At 43.5% G+C, this 23,055-nt stretch overlaps 1 protein-coding gene across 2 annotated transcripts in view; it reads right to left on the bottom strand.

Annotated features, from left to right (window-relative positions):
• The window catches only part of LOC143279961 (putative ferric-chelate reductase 1), a 50,116-nt gene that overhangs the window by 21,142 nt on the left and 5,919 nt on the right, over positions 1-23,055 (bottom strand). Inside the window, exons 1-6 of one of the 2 annotated variants that reach the window (XM_076584341.1) lie at positions 22,924-23,055; positions 14,348-14,619; positions 12,405-12,565; positions 7,025-7,113; positions 1,559-1,667; positions 160-360 (exon numbers count right to left, since the gene is read on the bottom strand). The exon at positions 22,924-23,055 is cut by the window's right edge and continues 86 nt beyond it. In XM_076584341.1, coding sequence (XP_076440456.1) covers positions 160-360; positions 1,559-1,667; positions 7,025-7,113; positions 12,405-12,565; positions 14,348-14,576 — 789 coding nt within the window. In that variant the 5' untranslated portion in view covers positions 14,577-14,619; positions 22,924-23,055. The remainder of the gene's footprint in view (positions 1-159; positions 361-1,558; positions 1,668-7,024; positions 7,114-12,404; positions 12,566-14,347; positions 14,620-22,923) is intronic. The other variant, XM_076584342.1, reaches the window with a different exon arrangement.

Below are 23,055 nucleotides of genomic sequence, written 5' to 3'. Positions count from 1 at the left end.
CCATCCTAAAGGTACGTTTGCATTTGTGGATGATTGCAGAACAAAGCGGTACTGCTTAGTTCACTTAGTGTACTGCTTAGTGTGCATGAGGTACACTATAGCTTCATAAATTACTTTTCAGAAGCTGACACATGACCAACAAAAAGACCCAGCGCTCACCATGTAGGTATCGTTGGACAGGGCGACAGCCACATAGCGATCAAACGCGCCATCACCCAAGCCCCCCAGCTCGAAGCGAATGATGTCCTGATTGGCTTGCCAGGTCACAATGTATTCACAGTTAGGTTCCCAGCATCCCTCAGGCTCCCGGTAGCATCCCTTGGAGATGCCGCATGCATCCGTGTTGATGGGCGGCAGGATCTGGAAAAACATAATAATAATAATATTAAACAATAACAACAATAGTAATAATATTAATAATAACATATAGTACTCATATGGCACAAACTCCCCATATAACTGACTCTAAACACCTCACATTAAACAATACATATACAACAGTGCATAATCACATATAACAACACACTTGAGGACATAAAAGTCTGTATACACCACTTCTAGAGACAATTATACAAAATTGCAAATATGAACAATCACACCCAAGAGCACAAAATATGCCCAATGCACATGTCTGCACACATGCACACAGAACGTACATCACACATAACCCACAAACACACACTACAAAGACTTCAATGGAGGGGAAAAAATATACATTCACATACAATTTTATTACAAGAGGGGTGTAGTGGGTGGGAGGAGACAAATGGCTATGCCTTGTCACATCCACAGACTGTTTTGAATGGTTGGTCTTTTTATTTTGTTTTGAAAGAGGGCAGAGTGAGGGAGTGACAGAGATCCAGAGGAAGAGAATTCCAGACAGCGGTTGCTTGATGGAAAATGCTCAACACTTGTGCTTGAACTGTGCACAGGCACCAATTATAAAAAAAAAGGCACCAATCAGTGTGTTTTTCAAACTTTCCTCCAGCATCTGATCTGTACTGAACACCACTGGTCTTTCTGTATCACAGGATGCAGCTGTAATCATACTGACAGGAAAAGAGAGAGAGACAGACAGACAGTCAGAGACACAGAGACAGAGAGAGCATAATGTACTTGTAATGATGGTGGTTGTGGCGATAATTGTGTATGAGTGTGTGTCTGTGAGTGTGTATATGAGAGAGAGAGAGAGAGAGAGAGAGAAACATCCACCCCCCCACCCCCCACCCCTCCCCACACACACCCACACAATATATATATATGCTTGTGTTCGTTGTTTTCTCTGAAAACAATTGTGAACAGTTCATGTTTCAGTATAGGTGCTGCACTTGCAAAAATATTGTTCTTGTTGGATTGTTGTGCTGTGTCACATCAGTCTAACCAATGCAGTAAGTAAATACATTAAATATAGAGAACCAGTCTTCTTCTTCCTTCATGGGTTACGACTCCCTCATTCACAAATACACATAAGTGGATTTTGACCATTGATACCCCCACCATGTAGGCAATCATACTCTGTTTTCGGAGGGATCAAAACCAGCGACTGCATGACACTCACAAAGGGTTTTTCAGACTCTGGAATGCCCGGGCCATCAGAGCGAGGATCCAGTAGCAGTGCTGATTTCTCGGCCACCCAGTACGTGTAGTCGTCCACAATGAAGGTGGCCCTACACACACAAACCTCCGTCACACCTCGCCAACATCACTTTCACGCTTGATTATCATTCAATTCACTTACAAATTTTATTCTTTTTTTTTTTTTTGTAGGCATTGGTATGAGACAATAAATCAAAGCCTCATTTGCAGCAAGCACTTAGCACATGTTAAAGAATCCACGGCAACAAAAGGGTTATCCGTGGGAAAATTATATTGGAAAATCCACTTTGAAGTAAAACAAATATATTTCCAGACAGAAAAAAAATAAAGAAAAAATGGGGTGGCACTGTGGCAATACCCTCTCCCTGGAGACAGCACCCTTAATTCAACTTGGTGAAATATGTCAGACAAAAAGTAATACAAAATTATCTCTGCTGGGATACATGAGCCATCTGAGCCACACTAACTTTGCTGAGCATTAACAATGCTCTTTATACTATAATTCCACAGACATAGGTACCAATTACGTTCTTAACTCACTCGATACTAACAGCGGGTATTTCCGTTGTCCGTTTCCAACCGGTTTTATACGAACAACGAGTACTGCCGTTCCGACCTTCAAAAATTTCCACAAGTGACGTCGTGACCCGGTGTCACAGACACAGCCATCCAGGTTACAGCCTAATTAGCATAGGTCAACCTCTGACCACTGGAGTGGCTGGCAAGTCGCTTGTTGCTGTGCTGTTGAGCTATTTTTATCGTCACCCAGGTCTTTGTGTTCAGACAAACAATGGCGTCGCAACCCAGCACGAGTGGTACACAGAGCAGACAAGGAAGGCGTGTTTACACCCTAAAAGAAGCCGTGGAACTGGTCCAAACTGAAGGATCAGATGTCGAAGATGGTGAAGAAGACGAGGAGAGTGATTTTTTAGCATCCGAGGAGAGTGAACATGAAAGTTTGTCGGACATCGAACCTGAAGTGGAAGAGCAGAGAGGCGTGGCAAGCGATGCGGGCAGTGACAGTGAAAGAGAGGCAGGCGCACACGGCCTACTGGCTGACCAGAGCATGGACACTTTTCTGAAGTTTATGAGCAAAGAGTGGCATGAGGATTTTAGTTTTTTCCCTGCCATACCACCTTACACTGACCAAGAACTGCACGGACTGCAATTACAAGGGATGACTGGCCACGCCCCTATAGACTTTTATGACGCGATATTCGACAACGCGATCATGACGCATATCGTTGAAGAAACGAACCGGTATGCCACTCAGTCCCTTCAACAGAAAGGTGTTCTGCCACCCCACAGTCTCTTTAGGAAGTGGAAGAACACCACAGAGAATGAAATGACTGGTTTCTTGGCGATACTCATACACATGGGTCTCGCCCATAAACCACAAGTTGCTGACTACTGGTCAACTAACCCTATCCTGGTATCACCATTTGCTGCCAACATCATGTCCAGGGATAGATTTAATCTACTTCTGGCCATGCTGCATGTCTCGAACAATGAAGAATATATTCCTTGGGGAGAAGAAAACCACAATCCTCTCCACAAAATCCAGCCTGTCTACACCCATCTGCGAGACAGATTCAAGGCCCTCTACATCCCAGAGGAAAACATCTGCCTTGATGAGGCAATGTGCCCATGGAGGGGGAAGCTGAGCTTCAGGGTGTACATGAAAGATAAGCCTGTCAAGTGGGGGATCAAACTATATGAGCTGTGTGAGTCATCATCAGCTTATGTGTTTGACTTCGAAATTTTTGGTAACGTCCCCAACATCAGCAACAAACCGGTCGATGTGGTAATGAGAATAGCAGAGCCCCTCCTGAATAAAGGCCGGACAGTCTACGCAGATAACTATTACTGCTGCCCTGAGCTGGCGGAGAAGCTGGTGATGCAAGATACTCACTGTGTTGGGACTGTGCGGCCGAACAGAAAGGGTATGCCCAGACAGCTGGTTTCTGCAGCCCCACCACGTGGCCATGTATACGCTTTACGCCAAGGTATGTTGTCATTTTATTTATCATGAGTTTATTTCCCTATCATAATATGTTCACACAATAATTTATAAATCATACATCCTCCAGGATATACTTTTTTCCACATATGGTTGTGTTACAACTGATATTATGAATATGATCTGTTCATTTGTACTTCATCTACATCACATATACAAATACTGTTGACACATCTGTGGTGTGTGTAAAGGTACACAGGCATTGTTGAGTTTGTGGATGTGTGTGTGTTTGTGTGTGTGTGTGTGTGCATTTGTGTGTGTGTGTGTGTGTGTGTGTGTGTGTGTGTGTGTGTGCATTTGTGTGCGTGTGTGTGTGTGTGTGTGTGTGTGTGTGTGCACATGACTGTGTGTGTGTGCATTTATGTGTGTGTGTGTGTGTGTGTGTGTGTGTGTGTGTGTGCACATGACTGTGTGTGTGTGTGTGTGTGTGTAAGTGTGCATTAGTGGTTGTGGTGGTGGTAGTGGTGTGCGTGGTGTGTGTGTGTTTTCTTTTCCACTGCAACTGTTTCCCTAATTCTCTGTGTACATGTGTTATAGGTGCAGGAGGTGTCCTGAAGTGGATGGACAAGAAGGCAGTGCACCTGATCACCACCAAGATGGACCCAGCTGAGATGGAGGAGGTCACCACAAGGACAGGCAGGAAACTGAAGCCTAAAGCTGTCCAAGACTACATAGTCAACATGGCTGGAGTTGACCGCAGTGACCAGCTCATGGCCTACATGCCGCTCAACCGGAAGACAATGAAGTGGTGGAAAAAAATATTTTTTCACCTCTTCACTCTCTCTCTAATCCAGGCATCCATCCTCCATGACAAGTACCAGAGGAGTCAAGGAGGATCTAGGATGTCCCTGAAAAAGTTCATTGTCATAATTGGCAATGAACTCAATGCCAGGTATCAAGCTGGTGTTGCTGCTGACCAAGCCACTGCCCAGGCCGTTGCCCAGGCTGCTGCCCAGGTCATCGCCCAGCCCACTGCCCAGCCCCGTCCTCCAGGACTTGTGCCCACCCCACAGGCTCGCCTTAAGGTGCACACTTTTCCACTGTTCTTCCTCTGCGACCCAGTGGAAAGAAGAACTTCAGGAAATGCCATGTTTGTACTGCACGGCGCAAACGCTATCCTGAGGTCAAATTTCGGGAAAGCCCAAACTGGTGCGCAAAATGTGGTGTAACTTTGTGTGATAAGCTGTGCCAGGGAAGAGACATCACTTGTTTTCAAGTGTATCACACCATTGCAGATTATGCAAATTATTAGAAGAGATTTAGGTGCTTTTTTTTTTTTTTTTTTTTTTTTTGCTTTTTTTTTTTCATGCGTAGACTGCGGCTGTTTTGGATATCAAATAGTGAGGTTTTTAGCCCTATGATTAATGTTAGTGTACTCTTACAGTACAGAAACTTTCAAATGATTACCAGTGTGATGTGTGTGAAAAACAGCTCTTTTTTTTTCAAGAACAGTGTGGATTACCTAGACAAGAAAGATCATCGTAAAGGATACCCCAACTCCATCCAACTACAGACAGAGTACCACAGACTGAAGAGCTGCTTACTGTGCTTATTCACTATATCAATAATCATGTCTCCAAATTTCAAGACTGTGTGACATCTCTTTTTCTTTTTTTTCTTTTTTTTTCAGACCATACTTATACCTACTGTTTTTTGAAGAATGCCACTTGACAAATTACCAATTAGCAACTTTTATGATATTTATTTTAACTCATTTCTATGATGCAGAAACTCTCAAACAGCCATTTTTTTTACACTCTACAGGGTTTTACAATGCAATTTATGTGGAAAATAACCCTTCTTTCAACAATGTTGTGAATTTCATCACTATGATGTGCAACCACCCTCAATTTTGTTATCGTAAAAAAGGTAATATTATTTATCTCTGGCTACAAAAGGTGAACCATAACAGTAAGAGCTTTGAAAAATTGTGCTCTTCTTATTCACTTTATCTGTGATAATGTCTCCAAATTTCAAAACCATGTGTCTTTTATTTTTTTTTATGAACTGTTTTCAAACCATACCGATGCCTTGTGTACTAAAGAATGCCGTATGACAAATTGCCAATTGGCCACTTGCATGTTATTTATTTTTGCTCATTTGTATGATGCAGAAACTCTCAAATAGCCATTTTTTTTACATTCTACAGGGTTTCTCAATGTGATTTATGTGGAAAATAACCCTTCTTTCAACAATGCTGAAAATTTTCCTTCTATGCATTTGGAACCACCCTCAATTTCGTTGTTGTAAAAAAGCTATGTTTTATCACTCCAGCTACAAAAAATGAACCATGAAAGTAAGGGCTATGAAACTTAGCACCATGCCTATTCCATTTATCAATAAACACGTCTCAAAATTTCAAGTCATTGTGTTTTGTCATTATTTTTTGGTGATTTTTTTAAAAACCTATACAAACGCCCAGTATCCACAGGAACATGTGATTACAAAAAGCCCAGTATCGAGTGAGTTAACCATACACTTGAGAACCAGTCAAGTTCTTACTCGACACTAATTTCACAGACTTGGGAAACAATTATGTTTTTAACTATATGCTTATTCAATAGACCTGGGAACCAATAACATTCTTAACTCTACATCAATTCAATAAACTTGGCAACCAATAACATTAACTCTACACAAATTCCACAGACTTCGGAACCAATAACATTCTGAACTCACTGCTAATTCCATAAATCATTCTGCTCCAGCTACAAGTTGTAACATAATTACTTCTCCTGTGAGTCAGGTACAGATTCTAATCTAGTTTATTCTTGCTTCATCCACTTGGCATTCTAAACTGAACTGTTGATAATTTCCGGGAGCGTGAAAATGAAGCTTTGCTTAACCAGTGAAATCAACAATTCTCCATCAATTTTTACCTTTTAGTGAACCACCCTGTTTTTGTTGTTTTTGTTTGTTTTTTTTACTGCATTGGTCTAATGTAGTGCTGGTCAAGGGGAGTTGTAGCAGGTAATATAGTTGTCAGGTAGAACGAGACTAACTTGGGATTTTTTTTCTTTTGGGGGCAAGATGTAAAACAGCTGCAAAAGTGTACTCTTGTTACCTTCCATTTGTCTTGATTGTCACATGTGAGTGCTAGTATTTTATCCCCATGCACTAGGCCATGAGATGGTGAACCTGAGGTCCCAAGTGCAGCATGCACTTAGCGCACATAAAAGAACCAATAATAACTGAAGGCTTGTCCCTGGAAAAATACTCTAGAAAAATCCACTTTGACAGAACAATAAATACACTTGCAGCAGTGAAGAAAAAAAAAAGAAGTGAAAAAGGTGGCGCTCTGACTGCCGCGACATGCTCTCCCTGGGGAAAGCAGCCTGAATTCCACACAGAGAAACCCATTGTGATCAAGTGTAATACAATGGAATACAAAAAAAAAAAAAACCACACCTGAACTGTATGTGGCCTGCGTACGACTTGGTCTGCCAGCCAAACCGAAGACTTTTCTTCTGCTTCCGATCTCCCGCCAGTACGGCAAACTGCAATCACAAGACAGATGCATTTATTGTGTGCATTTCTTAGGTACATAAGTCTTCCCCTACGTCTCCCTCCCTCAACACTTCCTTGGAGGGTTGTTTTAGCAAGGCCATTCTTCTTCTTCTTCTTCTTCTGCGTTCGTGGGCTGCAACTCCCACGTTCACTCGTATGCACACGAGTGGGCTTTTACGTGTATGACCGTTTTTACCCCGCCATGTAGCCAGCCATACTCCGTTTTCGGGGGTGTGCATGCTGGGTATGTTCTTGTTTCCATAACCCACCGAACGCTGACATGGATTACAGGATCTTTAACGTGCGTATTTGATCTTCTGCTTGCATATACACACGAAGGGGGTTCAGGCACTAGCAGGTCTGCACATATGTTGACCTGGGAGATCGTAAAAATCTCCACCCTTTACCCACCAGGCGCCATCACCGTGATTCAAACCCGGGACCCTCAGATTGACAGTCCAACGCTTTAACCACTCGGCTATTGCGAGCAAGGCCATTGGATCTTGTCACTTCCCACACACAGCAGGTATTATCAACATCATTATCATTATCATTGTTACTATCATTATTATGAGCATTTACGCCGTTTCTTGAAAATAAGCCCAAGGCGTTTACAAATAGAATGCACAATAGTATTGGCTTATATTAAAACTTATATGGTTACCAGTAGCAGAAGGGTTCTTCTGACCTGACCCCAAATGGAAGTTTGCGTCAGACAACTTTCTATCCTGACATCATTTACAAGGCCTGGTTGTATGGCTTGTATCAGAGACTGACATACATAAAGCATGGCCAACAGCAAAGTGAAAGACTATGACTCTCAAACTAGGAGGCACTGGCTCTCAGTGCTGCAGTCTTGGGAACTAACTGACATTTGAGAACAATCACAGTGCCAACTGTCATTAAGCCCTCAGCTTATAGAGTGGGGGTATAACTTAGGCAAGACACCCTCCCCTAAAACCAAATTCTAGTCCAGAAAGTCAGAACAGCAGCTGCCTCCACTGCTGTTCTGATGGTCATAGTCGAACACGACTGACTATATAACACATACCAATATGTGCTTTACATATGATAGAGTACACTTTGTAAGACACGACTGTCATTCATACTGATAATGGAGTCTCCCGTCGGACCGACGGATGAGTAGGCAGGCAGGCTTATCTGTCGATGTGTGTCCTCATATGGGAGAAGAGGCCGATTCTGGATGCACAGCACTTCCCACAGGTGTTGCAAGGGAAAACGTCTCCAGAAGTTGAGCCCTGCTTCCTTCGCTCATGCTTCTCCTTAATGGCCAGCGTTCTCTTGTTTTCAAACATCTTTATGCCACTAGAGCACAGCATCCTCCAGCAAGAGCGGTCAAGGGCATCAGTTTCCCAGGAAGCGATGTCTATGTCACAGGCTTTGAGGTTTGTCTTCAAGGTGTCCTTGAAGCGCTTGCAGGGTCTTCCATGTTCACGGTGGCCTTCCTTCAGCTGGCCATACAAAAGCATCTTTGGGATCCTGCTGTCTGTCATGCGGACAATGTGTCCTGTCCAGCGTAGCTGGCACTGGATCAGCAGGCTTTCAATGCTGGGCAGGCCGCTCTTCTCTAGGACCTGGAGGTTGGAGACCCTGTCTTGCCACTTTATGCCGAGGATCTTTCGTAGGCATCTCTGGTGAAACTGCTCAAGTTGTTGAATGTGACGGCGATACGTCGTCCATGTTTCACAGCAGTACAACAAGGTGGTCAGCACAACAGCTCTGTAGGTTTTTATCTTGGTGCTGAGCCTGATGCCTTTGTTGTTCCACAGCCTGTTGTTGAGTCTGCCAAAGGCGGAGCTGGCCTTGGCGATGCGCAGCGTCACTTCTGCATCAAGGGCTCCGTTGCTGCATAGGGTGCTGCCTAGGTAGCAAAACTTGTCAACTGACTTGATGTCTGTGTCATTGAGCTTGATTGCAGGTGGGGGGGAGGCACTGGTGTTCTGTGAGCTAGCTGATTGGTACATGGACTCGGTCTTCTTGAGGCTGATGGTGAGTCCAAAGCACCTGCAGGAGGTTGAAAACCTGTCCATAATGAACTGCATATCCTCATCGGTGTGTGCAGCAAGCGCGCAGTCATCAGCAAAGAGGAACTCTCTCATCAGTGCCTCAAACACAATGGATGTGGCGTGGAGTCGCTGCAAGCTGAAAAGTTTGCCATCTGTGCGAAAGTGAATGTAGATGCCCCAGTCACAGTCTTGGAAGGCGTGAATCAGCATGGCAGAGAAGAGAATGGAGAACAGTGTGGGTGCCAGGATGCAGCCCTGCTTCACTCCATTTACCACAGGGAACGGATCCGACATGTCAGTATTTTCCTGTACTCTCGCCTGCATGCCATCATGGAAAGACGCAATCAGCTGGATTAGGCTCTCTGGGCAGCCAAACTTTAGGAGGATCTTCCACAGACCACGGCAGTTCACTGTGTCAAAGGCTTTAGTCAGGTCTACAAAGACCATGTGGAGCTCCTTGTTCTGCTTACGGCACTTCTCTTGCATCTGGCGTACAGCAAACACCATGTCACATGTTCCCTTGCCTGAGCGGAAGCCACACTGTGCTTCAGGGATGACTGTGTTGGAGACATGGTCAACCAGCCGGCCATTCAGAGGAGAGAGATTCCACAGTGGTTATCGCAGGATGTTTTGTCTCCCTTCCGTTTGTAAACATGGACAATAGAAGCATCCTTGAAATCCTGGGGGACCTCCCCTCTCTCCCAGATAGACTGGAACAGGGTGGTCAGCTTGTCTGTCAGCACCTCGCCTCCATACTTGTAGATGTCCGCCTGGATCCCATCTGCTCCAGGTGCTTTTCCTGACGCTGTCAACTTCAGGGCCTTCTGGGTCTCGACCTTGGTGGGAAGGGTAGCTAGCGGGTCATTGACTGGTAGCGGCAATTACCTCGTCAGATACGGACGAGTCCCTGTTGAGGAGGGTGTTGAAGTGCTCGGCCCAGCAGGCAAGGATGTCTTTCTTGTCTGTCAGGAGGGTGGTCTGGTCCAAGGCTCGGACAGGGGTTGATCCTGTGACTCTCGGCCCATACACAGCTCAGAGACCATCATGGAAGGTCTTCATGTCGTGAGCATCAGCAGCGGACTAAAGCTCTTCGGACTTTCTCTCCCACCAGGTGTTCTTCATCTCACGCAGCCTCTTCTGTACGAGTTGCTTGGTCTGCAAGAACTGGTTCTCCTTCCTCTGGCAGTCTTTATCGGAAATGTGATCCTGATACCGTATATGCAGTGTGTTCAGGAGCTTGGAGATTCCAGAGTCGTTCTTGTCAAACCAGTCTTTGTGGCTCCTCTGTACAAAGCCAAGTGTGTCAGCTGCTACTGTGTACACAGCATCTCTAAAGGTGCTCCATACCTCTTCTACATCAGTTGATGCAGGAATTTCTTGGAGAGCTACTTGGATTTGCTGCTGCAGTACGTCCTTGGTGATAGGGAGGCAGTGGATGTTCAGCTTCCTAGGGTGTTTCTGCCTGGCTGGTTGGAGCCTGCGTGCAAGTCTGATGTTCATCTTGCTGTGCACCAGGCGATGATCTGACCAAAAGACTGCTCCTCTCATACAGCGTGTAATGGAAACATCACCTCTGTCCCTCTACCGGACAATCACATAGTCCAGCATGTGCCACTGCTTGGAGCAGGGGTGCATCCATGTGTTCTTATACTTGTCTGCTTGTTGGAAGAGGGTGTTGGTGATGGTCAGTCCATGCTGCACGCAGAGTGAGAGCAAAAGCAGTCCGTTGGAGTTGCACTTGCCAGTGCCGTGCTGTCCTAGGACTTTTGGCCACAAGGAGAAGTCCACACCGGTGCAGGCACTGAAATCCCCAAGGATGATCAGCCTGTCCTTTCTGTCTACCGCTGAAATGGTGCGGCTGAGCTCCTCGTAGAAAGCTTCTTTGATATCATCAGGGTTGGTCATCGTTGGGGCATAGCAGCTGATGACTGTGGCGAAGCGATCCTCGGCCAACTTCAGACGCAGGGTCATCAGCCTGTTGTTTATTCCACATGGAAGGCTGTCAAGTTGTCGTGCAAGTTTGGTTCGTATGGCAAAGCCCACGCCTGAGGTTCTTGGGGTGCCATCTGGCTTCCCAATGCAGTAGAAGGTGTAGCCCCCTCCAACTTCCTCCAGCTGGGTTTCACCCGCAAACCTGGTTTCGCTCAGGGCTGCTATGTCCACCTGGTAGCGATCAAGCATTCTAGCAATGAGCGCTGTGCGTCTTTCTGGTCTGTCGTCTGTCTTAGAGGGTGCAAACATTCCAGGCACCCAGAGTCAGGGCATGACTCCTGGTTCTTTTCTTCTGTTGTTTTCAACTGCTATTGTTGGATGTCCAAGTAGGTGCGGTTTCCTACTAGGTACTAGGTGAGGCAGGCTTTGTTTGGGGATCCTTTTATCTCCCCTTCCCCATGTGGGGAGAGCAGTGCTGTCCCTAAAAAGGGCTGCTCTGACACTGTAGGAGGATACGGGCGCCGCATCTACCCCAGTCTACGGCGGACGACCATCACCCCACAGCCGCCTGTGTGCAGAGTCGTGACTAGGAACTGCCAGCAACATCCTCTGCCTGTCCCCGTTACCACTTCTCCATTGCCGCAGGGCTTGGGAAAGCTGGGTGTTGAAGGGCTAGCTCATTGTTCCGACATTAGCCTAGTTGCCTGACCAGCACAGGTGACTGTTTTTTTAGTGAGGAGGAGTTGTGCAGTCCCTTCCCCACTCTCTTGCCTACCGACGCTCACAGTCCCACAGGTGCTGATACTGCCACGTGTAGGACGGCCTCGGCAGGTGCAGGTTTTTTCTTTGGAGCTCCATCTCCTAGGGGGACTTCCAACCAAGGATAAGAGCTCCCCCTGCCCTTTGGTCATCCTCTTCCGCCTTCACAGCCGTTGGGAAAGATTTCCTCCTCCGCCTGGTCCGTTGCTGGGAGACTTCATATGCGGCAGGTAGTACTGGGTTACATGGTACCAGTAGCAAGGGCTATGCCCCTGACCTGACCACATTCATACTGATAGATGTGTAACATATAACACAGTACTAAGTGACTGACAGAACTGACTGCCATACATGCTGACACATACATATGACCAGTGTCAAATGTTGGATACAACTATCATACATACTGATATATACACGTATAACATGTCATACAGTACTATGTGTCGGACAAAACTATCATACATACTGATGCATTCATAACATATGACACAGTACTAAGTGTCAGACATGACTATTATACATACTGATACATACATAAGACACAATACAGAGTCACCTACCGATCTCCTCTCGTTGGTGTAGCAGTCGTACTTGATGAGGAACTCCTTGTTGTCGCCCAGCAGTTTGAAGGCCCCCTCTGCCACCTTGGGCCGCTCATCTGTCGCCCAGGCGATGAGGATGAAGTCCCTGAACTTGTGGTTGCCCTCACTCACCAACTCCACTGCAACAGCAACAGTCCCTTTGTCAACTTGTGAACAAAGCATTACCCCTCAACATAATTATCCTTACCTGTCATGTTATAAAGCAGCATATCCCAGTACTTTAAAAAACATTCTGTTCTAAACGTTTCTGTTTCACCAACATCAACATACGATTTTTTGGTTGTCTCATAATGACACAGTCCAATATACAAGTACTTACCGTAATTTTCAGTCTACAACTCATACAAGTCACTACTTTTTTACTCAAATCTGACCCCTATCTCTTACAAGCTGCATCTGTGTCCGAAAACTAAATTCTGACCACCACTTGGGGCCACCTGTCACAACCAACTTAATATATCATTAATCACAGTAAATGCTCACGAGCATGTTAAACAGCAACACTCCAGTCTTATCAATGTTTGAGTCAACATAATTAATGTTCACCATTATATCAGATTGAAACCAAATTGCATATCACACCAAATTTCAACTGAATGTGTATACAGTTTGCCTTAGGCCATGAAAAAAAAAAGCTGTGTCTGAGTTGGGGATAATTTATGGTGCGAAATCAGAGAAATCAGAAGTAACTGATCATTATTCGAAAGCATAACAAAAAGCAAACTGGAGGATAGGGCTGAACGCACAGTAGCAGACTGGATTCTGATTGATTAAGTTAATGAAATGGGGCTTTACATGATTAAATTAATGAACTGGGGCTTTACAACAGTGTACATTCGACTCAAGCCTATAAAATTGTTTTTAAAAAGTGTTAAGAAACCAGCAGATATCAGAGCATACGAATGGATTAAAAGAGCCGAATCAACAAGAGAAAAAAATCCTACATGTATATGTACCATAATTTTTGGCCTACAGAGTGCTGCAGCACATGAGGCACAATCTCTGAATTTAAAGAAAAAAGTTATTTTACCACACTACATTTCACCACACAACACCACACTACATTTCACCACACAACACCACACCACACTTCACCACACCACACCACACTTCACCACACCACACCACACTTCACCACACAACACCACACCATACTTCACCACACCATACCACACCACACTTCACCACACCATACCACACCACACCATACCACACCACACTTCACCACACCACACTTCACCACACCATACCACACCACACCATACCACACCACACTTCACCACACCACACTTCACCACACCATACTTCACCACACCATACCACACCACACTTCACCACACCATACCACACCACACCATACCACACCACACCATACCACACACTTCACCACACCATACCACACCACACTTCACCACACCATACCACACCACACTTCACCACACCATACCACACCACGCGTCACCACACCACACTTCACCACACAACACCACACTACATTTCACCACACCACACTACACTTCACCACACTACACCACACCACACTTCACCACACCGTACCACACCACGTCACCACACCACACATTTCACACCACACCACATTTCACCACACCACACTTCACCACACCATACACCAGACATCACCACACCACACCACACCACATTTCACCACACAACACCACACCACACTTCACCACATGTCACCACACCACATGTCACCACACCACACCACACTATATTTCACCACACACACACCACACTCACACCACACTTCACCACACCATACCACACCACACGTCACCACACCATGCCACACTACATTTCACCACACAACACCACACCATGTACCACAGTTCACCACACCACACAACCCCCCAGCCCCTCTCCCCCAAACAAACACCCACCTTCCACCTGCTTCTCTTTGGTGTATTCGCGGGCCTTGACCACAATCTTGAAGGGCGAGGGCATGACCTGCGGAACCGTGCCCGGCACCACGTTCAGGGGCATGAGGTTAGAGCACTGGCAGCACTGCGTGTAGTCCTGGTTGGGGTCATAGGGCTCCCTCGCTGCCCCTCCCCCTACCATCACCCCCACCACCAGCACGGCCACCAGGGCCCACATCGTCCTCAACATCGTCAGTCTTCGTCCTCTCTCTCTCTCCTTAGTCAGTGTCCCTCTGGAAATGATCATGATGATGATGATAACAATTTGATGATGATAATAATAAAAAGGTCATTATTCCTCTCTCTCTCTTTAGTCTCTCCTTTTGGAAATGATGATGATCATAACAATTTGATAATGATAATAAAAGGTACTTATACAGCCTCGAACTCTGTTCAGAGAATATCACGCCAGTCATTCGTCACTGTCCGGATGACTTCTCTGTCCACTCAGTGAGTTTGTTCTTTACTTTAACGTCTTTTCACTATTCATGAGTGATATTAGATGTGGGTAGGAAAAAATCAAGGGAGGGCAAAGAAGTTACTGTATACATGTGTGAGTATGTGAATGTGTGTGTGTGTGTGTGTGTGTGTGTGTGTGTGTGTGTGTGTGTGTGTGTGTGAGTGTGTGTGTGTGTGTGTGTGTGTGTGTGTGTTAGATACTTCAAATAATTGGTTATAAAACATTAACAATATAACATCTTTGCAATAAAAAGCTAACAACTGTAAAAGTGAACCAGCTGGACTATTTAACAAAGATTTGAAAAAAATTGTGAGTGTCCCTATGGAAGTAATAATAACAACAATAATAATTATCATCTTCATCATCATCACAATAAAAAGTATTCATAATCATATACATCATTTATGACACATCCACTCAAATGTCTACATGTGTTTGCGAGCATGCTTCTTCAGCCTGATAGAATCGCAAATGATGAGTGCCAAAAACTCAGCTGTCAGTCAGACCTACCCAGGTAGGCAGCCTGATGTGCAAACGACACAGCGTTTGAAAAGCACAGTGTGGTCTATGACCAAAGGTTGGCACTATGTAAGTATGAATCAAAATAATAAAATCAATAACAAAATATTGTGCCGAGACAAACCGAAGCACTTTCACACCAGTCAATCACACGCATGTACAGCTCAAATACACAGGGGTGAAGATAAAACTTATGATTAGATTTATACAGGAATCCAGAGAAAATGTAGACTGAAAAGAGGCAGGGAAAGAATGAGTGGGGGGGGAGGGCTGGAGGGGGGGGGGGCTATTTTGGAAAGAGGAACGATTTAAAGCCAGGCTTGAAAGAACTGAGTGCTGAGCTTTGACAAAACAAAAGAGTGAGCTTCTTCAAAGTGTAAGGTCCACAGACAGAGAAAGGGTGGCAGTGGACTGGGAACATGGAAACAGGAGTCAATCTGAAGCCGATCACAGGGACTGAGATCAAGGTGGGGTGTAGAGGTGAACATAGTTTGTAGTTTCAGATTCTCAAGGAGGCATCACTGCCTTCAGACAAATCCATATACACTACACCACATCTGCTAAGCAGATGCCTGACCAGCAGCATAACCCAACACACTTTCTCAGGCCTTGAGTGCATGCATATATATATATATATATATACATATATTTGTGTACCTATCAGAGTGGATTTCTCCTAAATAATTTTGCCTGAGGACAACACTTTTGTTGCCATGGGTTCTTTTTCAGTGTATCAAGTGCATGCTGCACACGGGACCTCAGTTTATCATCTCATCTGAATGACTAGACACTCAGTTTAACATTTCAGTCGAACTTGGGAGAAATGGCGAGAGCAGGATTCAAATCCAGACCCTCAGGGATTTGATACCGGCAGATGAGCATCTTAACCATTCAGCCTTCCTCCTCTAGAGGTGAATACAGTCACAAACTGACAAAGAAAGGACAGGCCAGATTCGTTTATATTTATAACACAGAAAGCTGATCTTGTACTTAATTCTGTGTGAGACATGTATACATCTTCTCATGGACTGAACAGATACAAAACCAGTGAATGGCCCCATCTGCTGTTGTTGCTGTTAAGAATATCATTTAATCTTATGCAATGTTGTCGTTCTGAACTACAATACACAGAGACAGAAGTACAACACACTAGTAACAAAAGATCACAATGTTTCCATACAAAATATTTTTATTTTCACTGCTTCCACTGATAATACTTGATTGAATCTTTTGTGTTCCCATATTCAACAGGAACGAACAAGACAGGAGAACTTTCTCTTCTTCAGCTTTACAAACCTGGAATTCACTGTCTTTTTCATTTCATCATTGTCCCTAAAAACATTCCTATCAAGGAGTCCGTACACGCATCAAAAATACTGAAGCATCTAATCTAAGGTTCTGTGTTCTCAAATTGTCAGTAATAAGGTTTCAAATCATCATAAGTTGCAGCATTTATCTTGTTCCTCTTTAAGTGCTGCTTACACATATGGATATGTCTATCTTAGTATCTATCAATGTATCTATCAGTCTATCTACATATCTCTCTCCAAGCATGTATGCAGCACTTGTTGAACTAAACGCTGCAGGATGCACAGTGAAGTGGCCCTCTTGCCAACCACTTGTGCAGGGACCCAACCCCTTAACAGGACTCACCAGACCTGGTCTGCAAAACAAACAATGCATGTTGCTCTGTGCAAACAGGATTTTCCACCACCCACAATTGTCTCTAAAATCATAATGCCAGTCAAGTGCTTGCAGAGACCCAGGCTTTGACACACAACCAATTGACCTGGTGGGGTCTGGTGTACAGTTCTTCAGTGCAGTGACCCAATGACTCTTCACAGATTAACGGGAGAAACAGCAGCAGCAGCATAAAAATGTCAGTCAGGCCCACCTCTTATTTCTTACTTTATTTGGACAGGGTTTTCTTTTTCTTTTCTTTTTTTATCTTAGTATAGAAATAAATACACTAGAGGAGGTTTCAGCTATCTAAAATCACCACACTTTAATATGAAAAATTAAATCATTCTCAATAAATCATTATAAAAAATTTTTTTTAAACATCACTTCACAGATAAGTTGGGATGAAAGTACCTACACACCAACACTCTCTCTCAAACTACCCCATAAACTGACTTTCTGCAAATGTGTGTATGTGTGTGTGTGAATCTGTGTGTGTGTGTGTGTGTGTGTGTGTGTGTGTGTGTGTTGGTTTTTTTGTTTTTGTTGTTCTTGCTGTGTGTGTGTGCTTTGTCATTCACCAGATTCCATTTGTCTTGCTAGTATGGCTTTATTTTTGTGCCGTGTTCATAATTCTTGTCTTTTGCAGTTTTTGTCTTTTTTTGTTTTGGTTTTTTTCTTGGGTTTTTTTGTTGTTGTTTTTTTTGTGTGTTTTTGTTTGTTTTTGCCCATGATGTTGATCGAACTTTACTAATTAGTGATATGCGTTGCTGAGAAATAAGAGTGCATAATAAATACCCATTATTATCATCAGAAATATAAGATATAATCAGTTGTTCAAAGACTGATGTGCAGCTCTCAGTAAACAGTAGCTGGTCATTTTCAGTATCACACCTTTATAAATTCACAAACTAAGTGAGACAAGATTGTTATTATTTTCAGTCACATACTTGTCCACAAACTCAGAAACACAAGAGAGATAATAGATGGGGGGGGGGGGGGGAGGGTTTCTGACTTCAGACTTTATTATGTCCTCCTTGCAAGCAAGTAAAAACTAAAAATACAAGCCCTCCCCCTCCCTTCTCCCCCCCCCCCCCCCCCCCCCCCCCCCACATCCCAAGCACAAATATACACACAGCACATTCTCTAAGAGCACACACATCAATCCCCCTCATCCCTAGACTCAAATACATTCTTGTGTGCAATGCTACTGCACTAACCATTTGAATAAAACAACTACCACATGACTACAAGAGTAGACTGTCAAATAACAGAAACAGGGGGGACAAGTGCTCACCCAAAACACCAGGAAAAATCTCTCCCTCTCTCTCTCTCTCCCTCTGAACTTTGTAAAAGCACTGTAGGAAAGGTCTGCTGGGAGTGACTGCCAAAATGGGGAATTTGCACTGGCATGAAAACTGACAAATCTTTGCAGCGCTTAAATGTAAACAGTCAGAACTTTCATGGAATCTACTATCTAATGCTCATGTATAGTTCTTTTGAAAGCTACAGTCAGTTTTTTCTCATGTTCATCTCACCTTGAACTTGGTGATTCATTTCTTAATTTTATCAGAATCATCATAAATTCTGACTTAAACTGGGTGTGTGTACATGTGTGTATGTGACATACTTTGTGTGTGACAGTGTGTGTGTGTGTGTGTGTTTGTGTGTGCGCGCGCACGCACGTATACATGTGTGTGTGTGCTCACGCACATCCATGTGAGCGAATGTCAGTCTATGCACACAAATGGAAAGAATGTGTTGTGTTTACACTATCATCTATGACATACATTAAGTATGTGATTCCTATTTTACAAAGCAGCCTCTCTCTCTCCCTTTATCTTCAAGTCATATGAGGCACTTTCTTTCTCCCTGTCTCTTCCCCTCCCTCCCTCTATATCTCTCTATCTCTCTCCCACTGTCACAGGTAGAGATTTAACAGCAAGCAGTAGGCAGTTCAGAATAAAATGCAGGGATGCAGTTTAGCAACATTCCAGAGACCCTGGTTACATTGCTGCTACAGCCAAGCCTCCACAATCTTGAGCCACAGTGCAGAGAGGCACAGGCAGAACTTTTTCTACAGCGAATTCTGTTCACATACTTACAAATATAATGAAACTTATCTAATATATATATATATATATATATATGCACACATACACACACACACATAGGCAGGGACACAATGACACAGAGTGAAACAGACACAGAGACATGCATACATAAACACAAACACATGCAATGTTACAGAATGACACTGTGACACAGTCACACACACACACACACACACACACACACACACACTACATATCTATGTGTACCCCTACTAGAGAGAAAAACATATTAACATACTCACTTCATTTCCAATAAGTGAATCAGTTTTGAACAGATACTTCATTTCAAACTCTGGTTGCCAAGCTAGTCACCAGAATCAGTCTTTACAATCACCTTTATTAAAAATTCAAATCAAAACTTAAATCATGCTACCACCATTACTGTAACTATCATTGTCATTACTGTTATTATTTTACTAATGTTATTGTTATCATTATTATAAACCAACTGATTCTGTGATTGATGAATCAGATGTGTTTGTTTACGGACTTGTTTCCCTTTTCTTCTTTCTTTCTGCTTCAACACTTGTTTTGTACTTGTACTGTTGTAGTATGAATTCATTTTGTGCCAGTTAAACGTAAAATTGTGTTCTTTTTGTTCATGATAAGAATATTTGGTCATATGCATGCATGTCTTCTTTGCAAGAATTTTTAAAAGATTTCAACCCAAAAAACATATCAGGTAGTGGACCCATCCCCCAAGGATAGAAAAGTGCACAGCAAAATGGCTGTGAACTTCACGAAACAGTGCCTCTGAATGGATTATCCTCATCACCACTTTTATAATTATCACTGATCAATAACCAGGTCTGGCACCACAGCCAACTAGTTTGAATGTCATGTCGAGTCTGTTCTCCCTGCCGGTCTGCGAGGAACTTCATTCAAATTCTGGTAGAATCTGGTGGTCAGATTTTTCCCATCTTCTATAATCTGTAGCATGCAAGGTACCTGCAAACCTGCTGGTGCCGTTATTCACTTCATACATGATAGTCATGTCCAACTATAAGAGTAAGACCATCACATCAGCAGAGGAAGCAACTGCTGTCCTGCCAATCTGGGCTAGAAACTGATTATAGTGGAGAATGCCTTGCCAAAGTTACATCTCCACTCTCTTGGTCAAGTGGGCCGTAGGGCAGTCAATGTTGGGATGGTTCCTGAAGGCCAGCTAGCCCCGAAAGGCCAACTGTCCCCAAGGCTGGAGCACCAAAAGCTAGTGCGATCTTGCCTCATAGTTTGAGTCACAGTCCTCCACAAAGAAAAATTAAGCTGTAAATCTATATTTCCAATTGTAGTAGAGAAACCATTGATCATACAGCTCTCACTTTGCTGTTGGCCCCTTCACTTATACCTTATTAGGCAGCTCAGATAAATACAATAAAGAATCTGTAAACCATATCAGCTTTGGAGGGTGAAATCACAACACAGAGACCTGAATGCTGTTTCTGATGGTGAGATACATGTTCATGAATGTTAATTTTCATTATCATTAACCCCTTAAGTGCCTCAGGAAGAAAATTTCCCTTTGCATCATTGTAGGAATTTTCCTGACCAAAATTATTCAGTTCATGAGAAACTGTCAAAACTGGACAGTGTGTTCGCTTTCCTTTCAGAAAAGTGTAGGTTACGTATACTTTCTTTTAGAAGTTTGCATGTTATAAGTTCTTTTTCAAATTATTACCCTTTATGACAAAAATCATCACTTGGCAAATAGTTGTCACGGAGCATAAAATAGGCTTGGTACCAAAAGGGTCAACTTTTATGGAAAATTCCAGGGATGACAAAGAACAAAAAAAGAAAGAAAAACATGATTATAATGACAAAGATGAGTTAGAAGGAAAAAGACTGTGGTGATGGTGGTTGTGCAACAATAGATTGCAGCAGTGATGGTGGTGGTTTTGTGTGATGATGAAGGAAAAAAAAAAGGAATTGGAGAGGAAAAAAACATCTTGGCAAACAATAGCTAATGGAAACAAAGTGTGTACAAGTGGGAGTGAAAAAACATACTGTAAGGAATTCACAGAGCACCAAGATAAACTCTTCAACAGTTTGGTTTCTGTGTAAGGTTATATTCTTCATTCCCCACCACAATTAAGCACTACAAAAGACAAAGTATCTGGTCTGCCAAAGTTTATATACTATCTGATTCTTTGCATGATATTCACAGCAACCACCATGTCCCCTTCTCTCTTCTGGGTATTTACCAGGATCTCAGCCAAACATTATGCTGAGGCACATTCAACACAGCTGTGTGGGAGTAACATCAGTGGGCAGGGTGCAAAGGTAGGGTGAGGGGGTGGGAAGAGTAATCAGTGTCTGCATTCCTTTACAGATACACAGGAGCTCTTGAGGCAACCCTCTCACAGTCTGTGTCAGAACTGAATCATCCCTTCTTAGAATAGCAGAGAGAGAGAATGAGAGAGAGAGAGAGAAAGAGAGATTGTTTTAATCTTCCCTGGTCACACATGCTGGCTTATGCCAAAACTCACACACACACACACACACACACACACACACACACACACACACATATTCTTCAGCCAAACACCAGGTAACCAACCCAGTGATTTTGATGCTTTCCTGTTTCTGTCTATAGATGTAGGTGTCTGTGTGTAGTGTTAGTGCTTAGTGCATGAATAATGTAAAGGGGAGTGTACAGCACACAGTGCATGAATAATGTAAAAGGGAGTGTGCAGCACATAGGTGTTTGACTGTCGTGTATGAACTGTGTGAAAGGGGAGGGTACAGAGCATTGGTGTGAGTTGTGTATGAACTGTGTGAAAGGGGAGTGTACAACACATTATGAGTAGTGCATGAATTGTGTGATACAGGAGTGTACAGCACATTGGTGTTAGTGTGCAGTGGATGAATTCTCTGAAAGAGGGGTGTAAAGCACACTGAGATGCATTCTACAAGTACAATATTATGCCCATTTTAAAATGTTTATTAACTCTGCATAGGCGGATAGTAGTTTGCACAGGACCGGAATGTCAGACCCCTGCTGAGTCTGCACTAGTTGGGTCACGGTTAAGTATGTGTAATTAAACTTTCTTTTAATCTAAACCACACACTGACAATACTGCATTGAACAACACAATATCACATGGATGATGGATACACAATTGATGGAACTGCATCTTTGTCAGGACATCCCAATTTCACTGTTCTTCTACTTGAAATGTTCAGCACTGTATTTTGGATCATAAATACCATGTTGATGAATACTGGTCTGTATTTTTACCTAGTCTGATCTGATGTGGTGTACACAACTGATCAAATGTGTTTTGTTTCAATTGCTATGTTCCTCAATACTTACTTCAGTGATGTTGGATATGTCATAAATATTGGGCATTGAATGAAAGCGCTTGATCTGAATCTGCTCGGGCATTAATTACACTATCACGTTTTTGTTTTTTTTAAATCCGTTCAGTGCCTGAGAATTTACCACCGCCAAACAAACAGTAATTTCAAAAGTGGCCGTGTTCTGGCTTTCACGATGTATATCCAACAAGTACATATACCTTCACACATAACAACCGTGATATTCACTCTAAATAAACATGAACAAAAACACACCAACTGACTGCTCCAGAACGACCACACTATATTTCTTCACAGTCTCACCAAGTTTCTATGTGCCGCACACAGACCCACAACCACCACCACCATCTCAAACACATTTTTTGGTCCTGAATTCACTGCATGCCATCAACTCTTTCTCTAGGCTCCCGAATCGATCATAATAATAATATTAATATCCCTCTCACCCTGGCAAGGTGGACTGGAGAGATTGGCAGTAATCCTTCAACTGGTGAAAATCCTCAACGTTTTGTTTTTATTCCAGTCCCCGCCACAAACACACAGCCCCGACACCGGGCAAAAGCACACACACTCTTGCA

This window comes from Babylonia areolata, chromosome 3 (assembly GCF_041734735.1).
Source record: "Babylonia areolata isolate BAREFJ2019XMU chromosome 3, ASM4173473v1, whole genome shotgun sequence".
NCBI lineage: Eukaryota > Metazoa > Mollusca > Gastropoda > Neogastropoda > Buccinidae > Babylonia > Babylonia areolata.
This window is presented reverse-complemented; position numbering and strand designations above follow the sequence as displayed.